Source organism: Carassius auratus, unplaced genomic scaffold (genome assembly GCF_003368295.1).
Source record: "Carassius auratus strain Wakin unplaced genomic scaffold, ASM336829v1 scaf_tig00039765, whole genome shotgun sequence".
Taxonomy (NCBI): Eukaryota; Metazoa; Chordata; class Actinopteri; order Cypriniformes; family Cyprinidae; genus Carassius; species Carassius auratus.
In genome coordinates this window covers 26,622-42,401 of record NW_020526538.1, presented here as the reverse complement: position 1 = coordinate 42,401, position 15,780 = coordinate 26,622, and the positions used below count along the sequence as shown (strand labels likewise).

Here is a 15,780-nt window from a genome sequence, read left to right as displayed (position 1 = left end):
ACAACATTTGAACTTTGAGCTGCGCATCAGGGAAAAATGCATAATCTTTGTCTTTATCTGTGAAAATTAAGTCCTCTTAATATTTATTGCTCTCAGAACTGCAGTTGTATTTCATCTTAAAGTTGCTGATGAAACCTTGTGAGTGGAAAAAAGTCTCTCTGATTTCTCTCATTTTTCAGCCATAACTCAAAGACCACAAGCTGGCTGGACCCAAGGACTCAGGGCAAAGAGATTGTCAGCAAGACAGAGTGTGAGTGTATATGTGTGCATGTGTGTGTGAGCTTGGCTCCGCTCCAATTCTTGCCCCCAAACATACTCTAGCTCTCTGCAGTCTTCACACAAAGATTAATGACAAACCTTCCTGGAGCCATTTAGTCTTTCTCTCACGCCTTCATCTTATCGCTTGTTTCCTTTGCCTTTCAAACCTTATTCACGATCGCCTCGTCTTTCCCTATTCGCCCACTCGCTTTCCATCTGTCTTTTTCCTTTAATGTTATCTATCACTCAAAGCACGCTCTCTTAGATTTGAGAAGGTCATGTCTGCTATCACTTCTTAGCTGAGTGATCTCCTGAAGTCATTTTGTCTGTCACTTTGCACATATGTGTAGGAAGCCAATGTGTGCAAACACATTTATGTGCATAAATATCTGAAATTTAATTTAACCATGAGGAAAAAAGTTTTAGAAGTTTGGAAAACAAATAGTGTGTAGAATAGATTGTATACTGCCTGCTGTTGTGTAATCATATACATTTTGCAGGTTTGAGATGGCAGTATACTGTATTGTCACATGACCTCCTTACATGGCATGTTTAATTCAGCGGTTTGGAGTCCACTTATCATGCTGGAAATAAATGTGGTTACTTTTAATTTTTTGACGCAATTTTGAGGAACAAAATGTAATGTTCAAACGGCAGTCTGTTCAAATAATGAATCAAACAAAATGAAAGAAAAAGGTTTAAAAAGTGCTCTGTTGTATGCTGCATGGATTTTACCAGTACTGCACATTTTACTGCAGAATATAAAAAGTGTGTAATTGAACATTTTATACAGAGTATAACCAGTACAGCCCACATCCCAGCAGATGGCACTGTTGTTTAGCTATCAACTCCATCCTGAAACAATGTAGAGTAGGCGGTTTGACCTAAAGGCATTGCTAAAACTCTGTAGACTTAGCATGTCTTGTATAGAGACTTACTTTTATGTTTGTTTGTTGTGTGTGTGTGTGTGTGTGTGTGAATTAGTACCTGCATTCACAGACCAACCAACTGACCTGAAGGGCTATTCCATACACACCCGCCTGTCGAAAGGGCCTCGTGGGTTTGGCTTTAACATTGTGGGTGGCAGTAGACCTCGAGAGTTCCTGCAGGTGTACAGTGTCACCCCTGGAGGCCCGTCTGCACTCAAAACAGGTGCGTTTTAACCCTGTGTCCTTTAAAAAACATAACACAGATGCAGGTGAAACTGTATTGCAGACTCTACCACACAAAAAGCTAAGAGCAAATTACAGCAGGGATTAAGATCTAAAATATAAATGGCACAATGTTCCAATAGTTGGTGAATTTAGGCATGAATATTTCTTAATAATCATGTAAAATGACTACTGTATTATTATTATTATTATTATTATTCAGTAAAGCAGTTTTTGTTATTTCAAAGAAAAATGAAAAGGCAGTCATTTTATTTTAAATTGCTAATTTCTTTCCTCGAGATATATTCAGGAATGTTATGATGATGATGATTATTCTTATTTTTCAGTAAAGCTGTTTCTGTTATTTAAAAGGAAAAATGGCATGAATCAGTCTTTTTTTAAATGTTAAATAACTTGTTTTTCCTCAATATGACACTTTGCACAAACACATTCACAGAGGCATCAACTGTAATGTTTAATGTTTTAATCCGGCTACTTTTAGTCTAATTTCACAATGAGAACAATTAAAATTGTAAATAGGAATTTGGTGGAAAAAGAATCTGCATGCGTGCCACATATTACCCTGGCAACACAAGTATTTTCTTTTGGAAACTGCTGGAAAGTGGCTTCTGCTTTTTGCTGCTTCTGTAAAAATCTGCAGTAGAGGAGATGGCACTTCAACGGTCAGTTCTTTAAATATTTATAGATTTATGACAGACATAATAATTTAATAACACACACAGATTTGTGCAGGGGGCTCTTAAAGACATTGTGAATCATATGTGATGTAATGGTACTGCTGACTTTAACATCCTCTTTTATGCTTAGAAGACAAAAAGCCCAATAGATCTGGATTTAAGTCAGATCATTTATAGATGGCAGAAAAACCAGGGGAGAGAAAAGGATCTGATGGATAAAAGATAGATTTTACCGCATGAGCTGTTAGCTTTTCTGCTCTCCCTATCCTTTAATCTGTCCCTCCAATCCTCACTTTTATTTTAGGCAGGAAATCCCTTGACATTCTTTCTCTCTCTCTGGATTAGATTAGTGTGTGTGTGCATGTGTGTATTTGGTGATTTGGATGGTCTCATGGTTTGAATCTGCTCATCTGTTCTTAATCCAGATGGGCCTGTAGGTTTTAATCTGTTTGCCTCTTACACACAACACTGTCCACTCACGTGTACTAACAAAACCAAACACACACACACACACACTTATCTTTATCCTTAAAGGGGTCAAATTCTACCTTAATAAAATTTCTTTGAGGTTTCTCTCTCTCTCTCTCTCTCTCTCTCTCTTTCTTTCTTAAATTTACAAAATGAAGGACATTTTGATTACTCGTTATACTGACTGGTTATGATTTTCCACATGTGTATATGCAAATGTTTCTCTCTCTCTCCCAGCGGACATCCTAGTGTACATCAATGACTCATGTGTGCTGGGTCTGTCCCACAAAGAGGTTGTAGAAATGCTGAAATCCGTCCCCATGGGTCACAGTGTGGACGTGGTTCTCCGTCGAGGTTACCCAATGCTCTACAACCCTGATGGCTGCCCCAAAACCAGCCTCTCTTCCCCTTCTGACCCAACCAGCACCAACCCTACAGCCCCCGGGTCTGCTCAATCCCAGGTCCAACATCCCGATGGACACCAGCCTGGATTGGTGAACCTCAACCGCTCCATGTCCCACCACAACAACTTCTACCCCCGCATGCAGAAAGAGTCCTTGGATGCTAATGGAAACACAGCACCCCAGCTTTCATACGCAATGGCCAATGGAAATGGAGTGGGAGGGACTATAGGGATGGGGGCGGTGACTTCTTCAAATGCCCCTCCTCCATCAGAGCGGATGAGCTCCAGTCATAGTGATACGGAGGTCTGCTCTGTTGTCACGCGCAGGTAAACAGGATGACTTTGAAGACTGATTGTATTCATTTATTAGTAAATAACTAATAATATTAGAGAAAACATGTATCCTTTGAACATGATTATAATATTATTGTTGTTATTATTATTATAACCATGTTTATTAATGTTAATCAGTATTATTAATAAAAATAAATATCATTAATGAGCATGGTTAATAGTAATGATGATAATAATAACAATAATAATAATAATAATTATAATAATATCATAACCATGTTCAATAGGGAAGATGAAGAATATGATGATACAAAATTACTACCATAATACCATTAATACCATAACACTAATAATTAATAATAATAATTATAATTATTATTTTTATTATTAAAGAACATGGTTAATATTAGGGATAGTAAATAGTATAATTATAAAATACTATTCAGAAACATTGTAATAATAATAATGATGTGTTAAAATATTATTCTTAAAAACAATGATAATTAATAAGAACAAAATTATTATTATTATTATTATTATTATTATTATTATTATTATTATTATTATTATTATAACCATGTTTATACATGAATGTTATTAATAAACCTGTTTATATTAGTTATAATAAATATTAGCACTATTTTAAATAAAATAAATAATAATAATATCATGACCATGTTCATTAATGATTATTATTACAGTGCTATTGTAATTACTAATATTATATCGTTGTTGATGCTGTTCTTTTTACACAATCAATTATTTTCTTCCACACTCCATCTAGAGCTTCCCTTGTCCGAAGCTACAACAACAACTCTCTTCCAGCTCCTTCTCACGCCCATCACAGTTCGAAGTCTTCCGAGAGCGAGCTCTCTTCTGCTGTGCTCCCGCTGCCCCAGCCTGAGGTGGGTCCTACCGCCCCGCCAGGAGCGCCCAGCACCCAGCGGCCTCCAGTGCCCCAAACATCTCTTGGTGTTGCACCCCCAAACGAGCACCCACCCTGTGGTTTCAACGGGTGTCCAGCCAACAATCCCCCGCGACCTCTTCCGGGTGGCCTAGGGTCCCCCGGAGCCCCAGGTGGGGTAGGCAGCGGTGGAGAGGGTGAGCTGGTACCTGTGGCCTTGGGAAGGAGTGAGGGAGGTGGTATGGGTTTCAGTGTGACGGCTGGGGGGCAGGGAGGGCAGCTGGCGGTGGTGAAGAGAGTTTGGGACAGACGACAATGCCACTCCCTACAGCCAGGGGATGCCATTATTAAAATCAACGGCGCTGATGTGCAGAGTCTCAGCTTCGCACAGGTAATTCATTAACTCTTCGGGTCTGTTTCTGAAGCTCTTCCCTCATCAATCTTACATACTTGAATCCTTGCAAATGCTCTTTTTTTATACTATGAACAGGTGCAGCGAGTGCTGCAAGAACATACCAAACAGGGTGAGGTGGTCTTACTGGTTTACAGAGGAGGTGAGTGTTCTCCACACTGTCTACGAATAAATCGTTTATAATATTCCAAAAAGAAAATTGTCCATTTTTAATTCATGGTCACTTTTAAAATGTTGTATTATTTAATATAAATAAATGACAAATAAATTACAGAAAACTTTATAAAGTGAAAAGTGACGTGACATTTAGACAAGTACAGTATGGTGACCCAAACTCAAAATTCATGCTCTGCATTTAACCCATCCAAAGTGCACACACAAAGCAGTGAACACACACCCAGAGCAGTGAGCAACATAGAAATTATATTTCAGATTTAGTATTTTTATATTTATTATGATTTCTTTATAATAGAAAAACATCATATCAAGAAAAATCTGTGTGACATTCATACAACTACACAGAAAACCTACACATCACTATCCTGTTCTCTCTCAGGTCCTCTTTGTTCCCCAGGCTCCCCAAATGCCTATAAGAGGCCCCCTCCCTCCCTGGGCACCCCTGATCTGATCTCGCCCTCCTCCGATGGTGCTGTGCCCAGCCAGAGCACCCTCTCTCCCTCCTCACCTTGCGGTGACCTCCCCAACCTGGTCCAAAGCACCAGCTTCCTGGACTCAGTGCCCGTGACCCTGACCCTAGAGCCCCGGGACTGGATAGGAGTCGAGGACGGACCTGCTCAGTGGAGCCGTACTGCTCCCTCTAATCTTGGCGCAGTGTCCAAAAGCCATGTAGACACGAGGGGAGCAATCTCTTCCAGAGCGATGGAGGTGGAGTTGAGACGGAGACCAGGAGAAGGATTCGGGTTTGTCATCGCATCCCAGGACGTAATGAATGGAAGTAAGTACAGGCTGCATTTATGATTTCTGGCAAGTTGATGTGACCTTGTGACCTTTGTTTTATTTCTGATTATTCTGGTATTTGGAATCAAAAAGAAAACATTTACTACATTAATACAATGTTATATAAAAAATTGGGGTTCTGGAAAAATATCCTACTTTCTGTCTCCATAAATTAATTCTCACAAAGGGAGAGAGTATATAATCCTGCTTTGCTCCATGTTTGGAGGCCAGGTGAATTGTGAAAAAAAAAATATATATATATATATATTTTTTCAAAAAAAAGGGCATTTTACCCCTCTAAGCATGTTGGTCATCTGAGTCATGCCATTATGCAATAAGCATGTGCACAAAAATCCCTAATTAGCAGACTAATTATGATTTCTTTCACTTGATTTGAGGCTTTGCTGATTTGAGGCTTTTGCTCTTTACAGTCGTTTTTAATTAGTCATAAATGTACATGTATGATTTGTAGCTCACTGCTGTGATGTTGAGGATGAAAACGACATACAATTGTAGGATAAGTTAAAGTCCAAATGAGGTCAAGGTTTGTGTCCAGCAGTTCTTGTATTTGAGAAACGACAAATGGAACAGTTTCCTGAGTGCACGGTTTTTCCTGTTTTCTTTGTTTTTTCTTGTGCATTGTCCTTTGTTCAGATGCTTAGTAGTTCAGTACTTGTTCACTGTTATTTGCGCTTTATGTTGTTTCTTCTGTAACACAGAGATTTGCAAGAAAGAACCATTGATCTTTGTCTTTTTTGGATGTTTATGGTTTTGTTACATTTACATAAGTTTTTGTATCTACTGTACTTCATAGAACCAAATATTTACATAAAGTGTTCGGTACCTGTGCATCTGACATAAAAATTCAATGCATTTAATATGTAATATAGTAAACCATGGTATTTAGTATAACACTATAATATTACTTTATCCAAAATGCCCTTTATATTCATATTTTATCACTTGTAACATCCAAATGTCCAATATACTTAAGTTGTAGAAACATTTGTGCCTTCAGCACAATGATATATATATATATAATTTAGCAATAGACCAAAGGAGTATCAGCCAAATTTCTATGATTGATAATATTTATTAATGATTTGGAATTAAATCTAATATGTACACCCATAAAAAAAAAAAAGGCAAAAGTTTGGGAATTTATTTGAAACCAAAATATTTTGTAACATTTTGTAACTTTGTAATATTATGCCTTTACCGTCACTTTAGATCAATTTAATGCATCCTTGCTGAATACAAGTATTAATTTATATATGGGAAAAAACAATTCTTAGACCAAACTTTTTAACAGTATTTTGTGTGTGTGTGTTTGTGTTGTTAGACATCCCAATATAGGGTTTTAAACATCACCCACTTTCCTTCTCATGATGCTTCTTTTATGAGAGGATTCAGTGTAGTATTAGATTGCTCTTATTTGCTTTCACCCTCCCTCCCTCTCTCTCTTTCTCTCTCTGCACTCTTTCACCCTCTCCCCCTCTCTCTTGTCCTCCGTTCAGTTTTGTCAGTGCAAGCGTTCCTCAGTGTCTCTGCTCAAAGGGAAAAACACCTGAACAGTCCTTCATTTCCTCACTGTTTTGTAATATTAAATGTAGATTAATGTCTCAGCATCAGGAATGATCTGGATTTGAAGCTGGATTTAGAAACTCAATCGGGACAACATGCTGGAAAGGCTTCAGTCTGCCCTGAAAACGGTGAAGGACACGAAACGTAAATACTATTTTATCTCTTATGGACTCTTTAGTATATCTGTATTCTGCTGAATTGTTGACCTTGGTTCTGCTTACTTTACAAACAAATGAATTATCTGCTGCTGTATCAAGTAAGTTTAATGGTGATTTAGTGGATTTGAATTTTTTCCTGGAACGTATGTTTCCTAAAGCTTTGTGATTTGTTTGTTTGAACTGAGATGGGGTGTATTCAGGTAACAGTTTGTTCATGGGAGAGAGAACAAGGATGCATGTGTTGCATTGTATCCGTAGTTTTTGAGCTCTCCAGAATAGTTCTCCTGAAGTGCTCCCCTTCTGATTACATCTCGGTACTTTTCATACTTCAGAGTGTCCTGGAGCTGGGGTTCACCTGGGCTCTCACATGCCTGAAATATTTCCACTTGCAGTTCCAATGAAAGACTTAATTCTTCTGTGATGTGTTGGACCAGTGAACAAAGAATCACCCACTCTGTAGAAGGGTCCAATTTTCTGCTTACAGACTTCAATAGCAATGAACAGAAAAAAAACCTTGAAGCATAGTGTACTCTAAAGTATTTATATGGAACTCAGGGGTAGTTTCAAGAATACCATTGTATGTCCATGGTACAAGTCAAACAGGTCCCTTGGTAACACAGTGCATGGTATATTCAAAATACTGTTGTAGTTTTGGGACTGTTTTTTAAGTTTTAGATATGGTGCATTGATATTCATCAGATATGGTATTGTGTGGTTTATTCATTACAAAAAAGAACTGTGGTAGTACCATGGTACAGTGATAATATCACATCGCAACACTATAGTATTTTAAATTTACCAAGGTACTACAATTCATGGTAACACATTAAGGTCCTTGTTACATGTACTTACTTTTATAATAACAATAAATTATGCATAATCACATGCAAGTAACCCTAAACCAAACCCTAATCCTAAACCTTACCCTATGGTAAGTACATTTACAGTAAATTAATGTTACTCAGTACTTAAATGCATAATTACACTGTAACAAGGTCACCTTAAAATAAAGTATAACCCAATTGTGTCATGGCACAAATCCAAAAAAGCCCATGGCACAATGGTATTACTAGTTTTAAGTATTGTTTGGCCATGGTGCCATATTTTTTTTCAGTCTACCGTGGTATTCTTTCAAATCTGTTGAAGTATCATACCAGAACACAAGAATATGGTATCTGTACGTTTTCTTATATTTTCTGTCTCTCAGTTAAATTATTACTGTTATGAGCTGCACACCCTGAATATCTTATCGTGTGTGTGAGATCATCTACATGAGGTCATTTGTAGGGAATGTGCAGTGTGTGTGTGTGTGTGTGTGTGTGTGGAACAGAGATAGTGAGAAACACTGCATGCTCGTTCCAGCTGTGCTCAATATAACATTGTCTGTATCTTATCTGTATCCTCACTATGTGCAATATCCTCAAGGCGTTGTCTTGTGCCTGTTTCCATTTTTCAGAGGAACGAGTTGTTCTAGGGTCAGCTGATAGTGTTTCGTGAAGCTTAGCCGTGTTAACAGACATCGTGAGTTCTGGATCATTGATTGAGCATATTTTCTCAATGTCATGTGAGGTTTTGCACTGTTCATTTTAGTGCATATTTACATGCAAGGACTAATAAGCTGGATAAGATTAAATATTAAACAGATGGTTGGCTTTGCATCTTTATCCCCAAAGGGATGCAAGCATGCTTGTATGTGGATGTTTGAATGTTTATGATGCATTTTGTTTTGTTGGACATGTGTTATGGATCTCTTTAGATAGAATGTGTGAAATCAGTTCGTTCAGTGCTGGACACTCTAAGGCTGTCTCTGATACAAAGTTTCACTGCAGAATCAGATACCTGATCATTTGCTGTTGTTTACAGCAGTGTTGGGATTGTTTGTTTCTGCAGGGTCAGCCTGATGTAAATGGAGCGTTTGGGTCTGAGGATCAGTCACCATTAGCTTTAATGCTGTGATCTGCATCTCTCTGTTTCAGCTCTATAATGTTTACTTGTGTGTGAATATTTTTTTAATTTGTTTTTGCTCAGTGTTTTTAAAGATAGAAAAGTATTAATACACACTTGGTCCCTTATTGAGTAAATTATTGAGTTTTTTTTTTAATGAAATTTTCAACAAATATTCACACTGAGAATATTGTACTTTTGTAAAATATCATTTGAGACCTGCATTGCAAATTTAATCCAGACACGTGACAAATTGTGCTCTATTATTGTTGCTTTTTATTCACTCACTGGTCATGTACTCACTGAATCATTTACTCACTGATCACTGAAAAGGCGTTGTTAGTGCATTAAGTTTACAAATGTTAGAGAATGAGGGATTCATTGTAATTTTGAGCTTAAGGACCTTAGTTTGTTAAGCAGTGGTTCCATAAACTGGATAAAGTTTTTACTTTCTTAACTGAACTTAATATTGGGGTTATTTTGTTATAATTAAAACTAAAACTGAAGTGTATCATTTCAAATGTAATGACAAAAAATTTACACCTATTTTCTGAAATATTTCCCCTCTTTGCCATTTGCTGGCTGATCAGATAGCCACGCCCCAACTAACGCTATTGGTTGAAAGGTCAGGCTGGTTAGAACATTGTTTTGAAAACATATTTTGGGAAATCAACCTAGTAATTCCTTAGTTATTCTCCAGTAAGTTTACTTGAAGCTGAAGTGTGTCATTTCAAATGGAATTGAAAAAATACTGTTTTTGATTTCCTCAAATACTTCCAATCGCTGCCATTGGCTCATCTGATAGCCCCCCTCCAAACCTACGCTATTGGTTGAAATGTTGTCGGCTGGTTGGAATGTTCAAACAAGCAAAACAATGTTTTTAAAGGATTCTTCTGTATATGCATTTGCATAAGAAACTGGAATAGGAGAAAGTATATTAACATAAACACTCTTCAGCTAATAACAATAACAACAGAAGCCCACAGGAGTGCACATGTTTTTCTGACTTGTGATAAAAGGTCATAATCTCAGCATGAGTCCTTCTGTTCTGTTCTCGACTCTGCATGAGGAGTTTTGTTAGAGCGCTGCAGCCATCCACTCTCGACCCCTGTTTGAACTCGACTTCCACAACACGCAAAACCTCTGTTCTTCCCGCCGAAACCCTGTGGTGTGTGCAAAAACTAGGCCCACATATGGCTCATTGGCTCGCAGTTCAGGGGAAATCTCCCAGACGTGAAAAAACAGAGGCTCATGAATAGTGGAGGTGAACAGAAACAAGGTGTTGTGTAAAAGTTTCGAAGCGTGACCCAGTTATTCCACACGTTTAAAGAGTAGTTAAAGTTTCACCCGTACTTTCATTGTGCACCTGACCAAGTCAGTGTTGAATTGCTGATGTATTAGAATTATTGAAAGTCTCCTTTTTTGTTGTTCAAAATAAGTATATAATAATTTTGTGCTCTATTACTTAGGCATTTTGTATCAGTTTTGTACAGAAAATCTCCACTTTCTACTGAATTTATATATATATATATATATATATACACACACACACACACACACACACACACACACACACTATATACAGAAAATCTCAATTTTTCTGTACAAAACTGATACAAAATGCCTATTTCAGGACTATACTGTGTTATAAGCTTTAGAAGGCATGCATGTCTTTCTGTGTCATTCATAACAGTGTGGATTTATAGGATTATGCGAAGTGTCTGATAACAGTTATGTAACAAACACCATATACTTTCAGTAACTACAAATCCCAAAGAGCTTTTCTCTTTCTTTCAGACAGCTGGGTCAGAAACAGCTGCACCCCTCTATTCTTTATCATGAGGGACACTTTTATGAAATTACATAAACCCCCTGTGCTGTGTTTATTAAATGTATCCCGCCATAAATACATAAATAACCATTTTAATGTTTTGTGTCTGTATGTCCACTTCTATAAATAACCCAGAGAACAATATGCTCATTAACAGAGATGTTTTACACGCTATGAATAATGCATGAATGTCAATGAGTTATGAATAATAGACAAACTCATGAATAATGTAGATTTGGTAATAATTGGCAGCACTTAACGACGTGGTACGTGGGAGAACATTCTCGTCCAGCACAACACGCTTCAAATGACACTTAACACACTCTCACCTTGGCTCTACTGATTTTCTGCACACAGGATTATCTCATTTAACAAAAGATAACAATTTATTTAGTAAACCATATTCTCATTTTCGACTTTGTGGATCTGTTACTGTGACCATGGCCAGAGACGGACCACTTGTAGAAAAATTAAAGGGAGAGATTTTAACATTCAGCTGCTTAAGGACATTACCAACTTAAATGACTTCTCTTAAATGAATAGTTCAGCCCTACATATGTACATATTACTTTCTTCAAAGCTACAAAAAATAGCTTTGTGTCAGGAAAGACCAACATTTCAGTTATTCTTTGAAAATCACTATAGTAACTTAAAGTTTAGCCTGTACATCTATACAGTACACCTTTGTGGTTCTGCAGTTCCCTCAACAGAGTCCGAGGCTGAAATGCACAGAATCCCAGTTCACATATGTTGAAGTACAAAAAGTTTGTTCAGTTTCAAGCCTGTATACTCGAAATGGTGCTCTGTCACCTTTGACATACAGTAGATTGCATATGGGACCATTTAAAAATGGCTAACAGAAACACTTCAAGGTCTGTTGTCGTTTTTACATGTTCTGCGATGTTGGTTGTGGCAGTGCTAAGAACATGTTTAGGAATGTCTCTGTCTCTAAATATGCAAATTCCCTGTTAAACAGTATGCCACAGGAGCTGAAGAGCTATTAGATTAGGAAATGCTGCCACATACAGCTGTGAGCCATGTACACCATGGCTATATTTATTTGATCAAAAAATACAGTAAAAAAAAAAAAACAACACTAATATTGTGAAAATTTTATAATATTTTGAATAAAATAAAAAACATTTTAGATGTAATATGTGGCAAAACTGAATTTTCAAGAGCCATTACCTCCCGTCTTCAGTGTCATAATCCTTCAGAAATCATTATAATATGTAACCTAGATCTGGTGCTCAAGAAACATTTCTTCTTACTTCGATCAATGTTGAAAACGGCTGTTTAATATTTTTTGCTGCTTAATATTTTTGTGAAAAGGATGACACGTTTTTCAGGGCTTTTTGCTGAATACAGTATTTGTTTGTAGTATGCATCTTGTGTACGTCATAGCTTCATCGCAGTTCTCACAATTTCATATTCATACTTATCTGTTTTTTTTCATTTGTTTATTTAATAATCTTGGGCATTATTCATTAAACACTAGCAAAACATTTCATTTAAATCTTACATAAATGGTCATAATCAGGATAATTTAAGGAACATTTGTAATAATTGCTCTTTTCTGTGGAAAAACATGCTCCTGTTTTTTCATTCTTAATCATATCCTTTAGCCTCTTTCTGTCTTTCTGTTTTTGGGGTGGTTGCGTCTCTCTTTTATGAAAACTTGCATGCCAGTCTAAATTTGGTGTATTTGTGTGCCTTTCATTCGCACATCACTTGCAGAAACACATCTCAACAAAGACGCATATGGAGCAGAATGCTTTAGGCAACACAGCAGTATTTCAGTCTGATGTTTTATGTCTCGCTCTTCTTTCTTTAATTGACTGTCTCTGTGTAACATGATGGCGAGTGCTCACAGTAGTTGTACACAGGTCTTTGAGATTACAGTCTTGGCAACCAACCTCTTGTTTGGCCAAGAGTGAAAGGCTGAATAATGTGGACAGACGAGGTTGGAACAGAACACATCATACTCAAAGCGCCTTTGACAAACAATAAGCTACACAGGGTGAGGACAGGGAAACTTGGGACCAGTAAGGTCACAGAACTGTCCCATGGTTATGTAAACGTGAACGTTTAAGTGAGGAATTTGTTCAGTGTTCTGTCAGCTGTATAATCTTCTTTTGATTCAGTGATTCATGCAGTTCATTTAGAAATGTGCCCCTTTGTATCGTCACATCATGCTTTACCAGATGGAAAAAAATATTTAGTGACCCATTCTAAAGTAGAAAGAATTGAGTTTCATTTACATGGAAGAGAGGATGAATATCTTTCTTTCTGTCTCTTTTTCCTCTTTAGCCTCGTCTCTAGTGTCTCACAGGTTTGTGACGGTGCGACGGGGGAGCCCAGCAGCACGCAGTGGTCAGATCCAGCCAGGGGATCAGCTGGAGGCCGTGGAGGGCAGATCCGTGGTCACGCTGCCCCACAGAGACCTCGCACAGATACTGCGCAGAGCCGGCAACACACTCAGACTCACCATTGTACCACGCTCTCACACTAGTAAGCACACCACACTCATAGAAAGTTCCTAATTAAATGATATTGAATGTTTTTAAATGGTGACATGTTTGTTCCTAACACTACTGTTCAAAAGTTTGGGTTGAATAGGATTTATTTTAAAATTTGCTTATCAAGGCTGAAATTATTTGATCGAAAATACAAAATTAAATATTAAATAAAAATTAATCATATTGTAGTCTTACAATTTAAAATAAGTTTTTTGTTTTGTTTTTTACATTTAAATTTTTTTTTTTTTTTTTTTTTATTCCTGTGATGGCAAACCTGGATTGTTCAGCAGCCATTACTCCAGTCTTCACATGATTCTTCGGAAATCACCCTCAATAGTGAATCAGTATATATGATTCAAATATCCACAGATGCATTTGGTCAGGATTCTTTGATTACTGGAGAGCTCAAAAAGAACAACATTTATTTGGTATAGAAATGGAAGTCTTCACTTGTCAGTAATAACAAGGTGTGTGTCTAAACTCACGATTGCCTATTTTTTCATCAGACAATAATCTACCTGAGTACCCTGACTTTGATGCTGAGAGTCGGTTAAGAAAAGGGCATCGGGCTAAGCAAAAGGTGAGACTACATACACGCATTACAGAAATACACATACAGTACATATTTATTTGAGTTGTGGAGGCATTTGGTTCCATAGAACTTTTTTTTTTTTTTACTTTCAGTTTTCAACTTTTGGTTGAACTGGGTAGTGAAAGTGCATCTCTGTAACTGGCCACAATTTCTGAACGCCTTATTTATTTTAAACGCTTCTACAGTGTGATAGTATTGTATAGTAATTATAGAAGAATTACCATGCTCTTTAAACTAGTTAGCACGTAATCTGCAACTTTCCATTATTTCATAACCTACACCACATAAAGTTGCTTAAAAATCTCTCTCCTCTCTCTCTCTCTCTCTGTCCCCCTCTCCAGGATTCCCAGTATTACAGCGTTGATCTTGAAAGGGGCCCAACAGGGTTTGGTTTTAGTTTGCGAGGTGGAAGCGAGTATAACATGGGTCTGTATGTGCTCGGTCTAATGGAGGGCGGACCGGCCTCGCGCAGTCAGAAAATGCAGGTTAGTTTCACACACAGTCAATTTTACTGGGATACAATACAAAACCTTTCACTTGATTCTGTCAGGGATGTTTGAATGTGTGACTGAAGCACTAGGAGCAGCACTGAGTCATGTTGTGAAGATTATGCTGAGGCATGCTGGGATTGGGTTCTGTTGTTGACATTATGCTGAGTCACAGAGGGTTTTGCTGACTCATATTGCAGGTGAGTGATCAGCTCGTGGAGATTAACGGAGACAGCACAGCTGAGATGACACACAGCCAGGCCGTGGAGCAGATCCGAAAGGGAGGAGCCCGGATACATCTCATACTGAAGAAAGGCAATGGATACGTACCAGATTATGGTGAGGGGAGAAAGTCTAATGTATAGGAATAGAGGGTTTGAGAAATTTAGGTTCATGTAAGGGTAACGATCAACCGATGGCCAAAAGATTTGACAAAATGTTGCTTCCCTCTGATAGTTAGCAGGTTCACATCTGTAGATCAGATTCTTCTAGTCAGGGCCATAGGCAGGTAAGAGGATATTTGGAGCTCATATGTTGAAATGATACTTGGTGATGACAGACATTCAGGACTTTTCCAAAAGCATTCAGGATACAAGTTCAATCCTCTAGCTTCTTACCTGTACTTTTTGCAACTCTGCATTGGATTTTTCCTCTTGATTGACTTCTTTCTCTTCCTGTCTTTCACAACTGCATACTTTCGCTCTCTTTCTCTCTCTTGAACTCTCCTCCAGTGGAGCTTTCCAGCTTATCTCTTTGTATGACTAACTCGAAGCAGGGCGAGCCTTGCTTCTATGTCATCGGCCGGACAGAAAACACGCGGTTGGTAACCGTTCCTCGTTCCTGTTGGTTGTCATTTTGTCTTTCTTAATGTTCACTTCGTGATCTCACAGTTCTCATACTCCCTTCTTCATTCTGCCTTTTCTGTTTCTTATAACTAGGGTGTCATGTTATTTTATATATATACATATATATACACATACATACATGCATACAGTGGGATAAAATAAGTATTGAACTCATCACTATTTTTCTCAGTAAATATATTTCTAAAGGTGCTGCTGACATTAAATCTTCACCTGATGTCAGTAACAAACCAAGTAAACCATACATACAAACAAA

General features: G+C 37.7%; 1 protein-coding gene across 1 annotated transcript in view; it reads left to right on the top strand.

The window, feature by feature from the left end:
- The window catches only part of LOC113084142 (membrane-associated guanylate kinase, WW and PDZ domain-containing protein 1-like), a 41,728-nt gene that overhangs the window by 17,850 nt on the left and 8,098 nt on the right, over positions 1-15,780 (top strand). The window contains exons 7-16 of the mRNA XM_026254790.1: positions 180-250; positions 1,243-1,410; positions 2,813-3,305; positions 4,057-4,567; positions 4,667-4,730; positions 5,145-5,543; positions 13,373-13,573; positions 14,088-14,161; positions 14,515-14,658; positions 14,862-15,000. Coding sequence (XP_026110575.1) covers positions 180-250; positions 1,243-1,410; positions 2,813-3,305; positions 4,057-4,567; positions 4,667-4,730; positions 5,145-5,543; positions 13,373-13,573; positions 14,088-14,161; positions 14,515-14,658; positions 14,862-15,000 — 2,264 coding nt within the window. The remainder of the gene's footprint in view (positions 1-179; positions 251-1,242; positions 1,411-2,812; positions 3,306-4,056; positions 4,568-4,666; positions 4,731-5,144; positions 5,544-13,372; positions 13,574-14,087; positions 14,162-14,514; positions 14,659-14,861; positions 15,001-15,780) is intronic.